Source organism: Trichinella spiralis (assembly GCF_000181795.1).
Source record: "Trichinella spiralis strain ISS 195 chromosome Unknown Scfld5, whole genome shotgun sequence".
NCBI classification, from domain to species: domain Eukaryota; kingdom Metazoa; phylum Nematoda; class Enoplea; order Trichinellida; family Trichinellidae; genus Trichinella; species Trichinella spiralis.
In genome coordinates this window covers 1,008,836-1,011,380 of record NW_003526944.1, presented here as the reverse complement: position 1 = coordinate 1,011,380, position 2,545 = coordinate 1,008,836, and the positions used below count along the sequence as shown (strand labels likewise).

The 2,545-nt window shown below is 32.3% G+C and overlaps 1 protein-coding gene across 1 annotated transcript; it reads left to right on the top strand.

Moving 5' to 3' along the window:
- Positions 1-67: 67 nt before the first annotated feature.
- Tsp_03901a (hypothetical protein) lies at positions 68-114 on the top strand (the record flags this gene model as incomplete). Its single annotated transcript, XM_003374662.1, has 1 exon — positions 68-114. A coding segment is annotated over one exon (47 nt), but the record flags the coding sequence as incomplete, so codon positions are not given.
- Positions 115-2,545: the final 2,431 nt, after the last annotated feature.

The following is a 2,545-nucleotide window of genomic DNA, read 5'->3' as shown; positions in this document are numbered from 1 at the left end:
CTGTGGTGGATTCACTTGACATAGATGTGAACATTTTCAACTGACGAATGACATTGATTTTTTTTAGAATGTTTCGGAATTGCTGGTTTTGAATTGGCTTTATGGCACGACTAAATCTCTGCCCTGGCGCGGGGCCCTTGCTTTGGTTTCTGAATTGAATATGGATTTCTAATCTTTTGGGTATCACTGATATATGTTTGGAAATGTCCTTCCGAAACTGCCTTTGCCGCTTGGAATAAGTGTTTGGGAATTTCTGCTTAGAGTGCTAATTTTTCGAGGTGATAAATTGGAGCATCTTCAATTTTGAGATTTGTGCTTTTTAGTTTTTAAACATGCATGTTTGCGTTGGCTATTACTATTCTGATTATCACCGGAAATTGACCTTTTTTTTATTGAAATTCTTTGCTTTTCTTTCGTAAATGTTGATCATGCGCATCTTGAGCTTATTTTTCTCCCCCCCATATTTTGTCTTTTTATTTTATACCCCTTATAATCGCATTGCAAGTTTCAATTTTTTGTCGATATCTAGAAAAATACACAATGAGAATAAGTGCGGAAAAGTTTGTATGTGTTCTGATATTTTTCCTCATCAATACAAACCGATATTAGTAATTTTTAGAGAAAAACTTTTTTCAAAAATTTCGAAATTTTGTGGACTGGTTTCGTGGATTTAAATATTGTTGAAAATTGCAAACAATACTGTGCTAGATATAAGTATGTAAATTTTCAATATTCCGCATTCGATGATGTTTTGAGAAATTTTACAGAATCTCCGGTTTCTGAATGTGACATTAATAGGACAGAAAATCTTCCATGTTGCTTAAAAATTGCATTTCAATCTGATTATTTTGAATAATTCAGGTTTTTTGAAGATGAATGATAGTTGTTTGGAGAGTTTCAACAGAAACTGCACAGTAGTTATCGGAATAAATGCCCTTTGAATTTGTTACAAAGAGTGCTGATAAATTTCGAGTCATTTCCCAATCGATTCTAATCGTTTCAATTCAGTGCATATCTTTTTTGGAGAAAAAGGGATTCACAGACCATTATTTCACTTTTGAGGATCTAATTTATCATTATTTTTAGTCTATTTTTATTATTGTGATAAAGTAAAGTATAAATTAATTGTTCAATGCACGAAGTTTCCATAAATGTATCTATTTATAAATTTCAGTTCAAACCAGTTTTCTACGATGTTTCTCTTTAACATTTATTAATACATAATTGTAGTAAGGGATGCCATATTTAACTTTGCTTAATTACAAAAATAAGTGTTACAGAATAGATTGCGATGCACCATTTTAGTATTGAATTAGCTTCTCAATTATACCAAGCCTCTACCTATTTAAGTTGATTTCATTTCGTTGTCCAACACTGCTTTCATGTTGCATATCAAAGATTTTAATTGTTTTAATTCCTGAAAACAGTTTATTGTAAATGGAATAAAAATGAACAAATGAACAAACAGTTCATGACAAACTCATGTGCTGGTGCATTTTATTTATAGGCATCTTTTCAGATGAAGAATTATAAGTTATTATGCTTCTGTAAGATGCAACGAATTATTAAATACGTTCTTCATAACTGAAAAGTGTTTTATGCAAGATAAAGGTACATAAATTCCAAATCATATGCCCTAGCTATTTTCAGGAGAAATTTACAAATCCTCAATGGCATTTTATGAAGAAACAAAACCATGAATGCAATATGTTTTACATGAAAACGCATCTTTTTCAATGAATTGTGCTTTTCCTCCATAGGTAAACAATAAACGCGATTACACGAATAAAATATTTTACAATATAGGTGTGCTGTAGAGTGCAACTAATAATCAAGAACAATTCTTCATTGAATCTGCTTTTTTATCTGCTGATGAAATCTTAATTGTCTTTATAAAACTTATGGGAATGACGAATTTATCGGAGTGATGAATTTATGCACTCCTATGTTTAAACTATTCATAAATTTTTCTTCCTGCAGTAGTGTTCGTCCACTGATATCCGCTTCAATAATTCTTCTAAATGAAATGCCTTTTTTCCTGACTTTGCCATCTAGTTGCAATTTTTCCGATGCTTATTATTGTTTTACTGTTTCCGATGTTTTCAGTTTCCCCTGTTCTTCAGTGTCAGATCAGTTTTCAAAATTCCTTATTATGTGATTACTCAATTTATGTATAGCAATCTTTGTTGTCTAGACGTTGTCAGCTATGAAGTATTGGATATTGAAGATTTACTGCAAGGTTTCGATAGTTGGCCAATGGGTGTTTGTTCAACTGTTGGCATAGAATCTAGTGCTACTTATATATGGCATAGCTAATTTAACGCTGAAAGGCACTGAAGTTAACGCATTTCCAGGTGAACAGAGTATGTTTATGTTAATTTGATGATGAACCCTGCCTACGGCATTATGCTTGACGCATTTGGTGCCATTCAATCCGGGAACAATTGCTAAATAAAGCTGTGTTTATTTTCGTGCTAATATATATTATGCGACAGTGACGTTTTGATTATTGAACTGGCTAGTAGCCGACTTGCTGGGTTCCCCC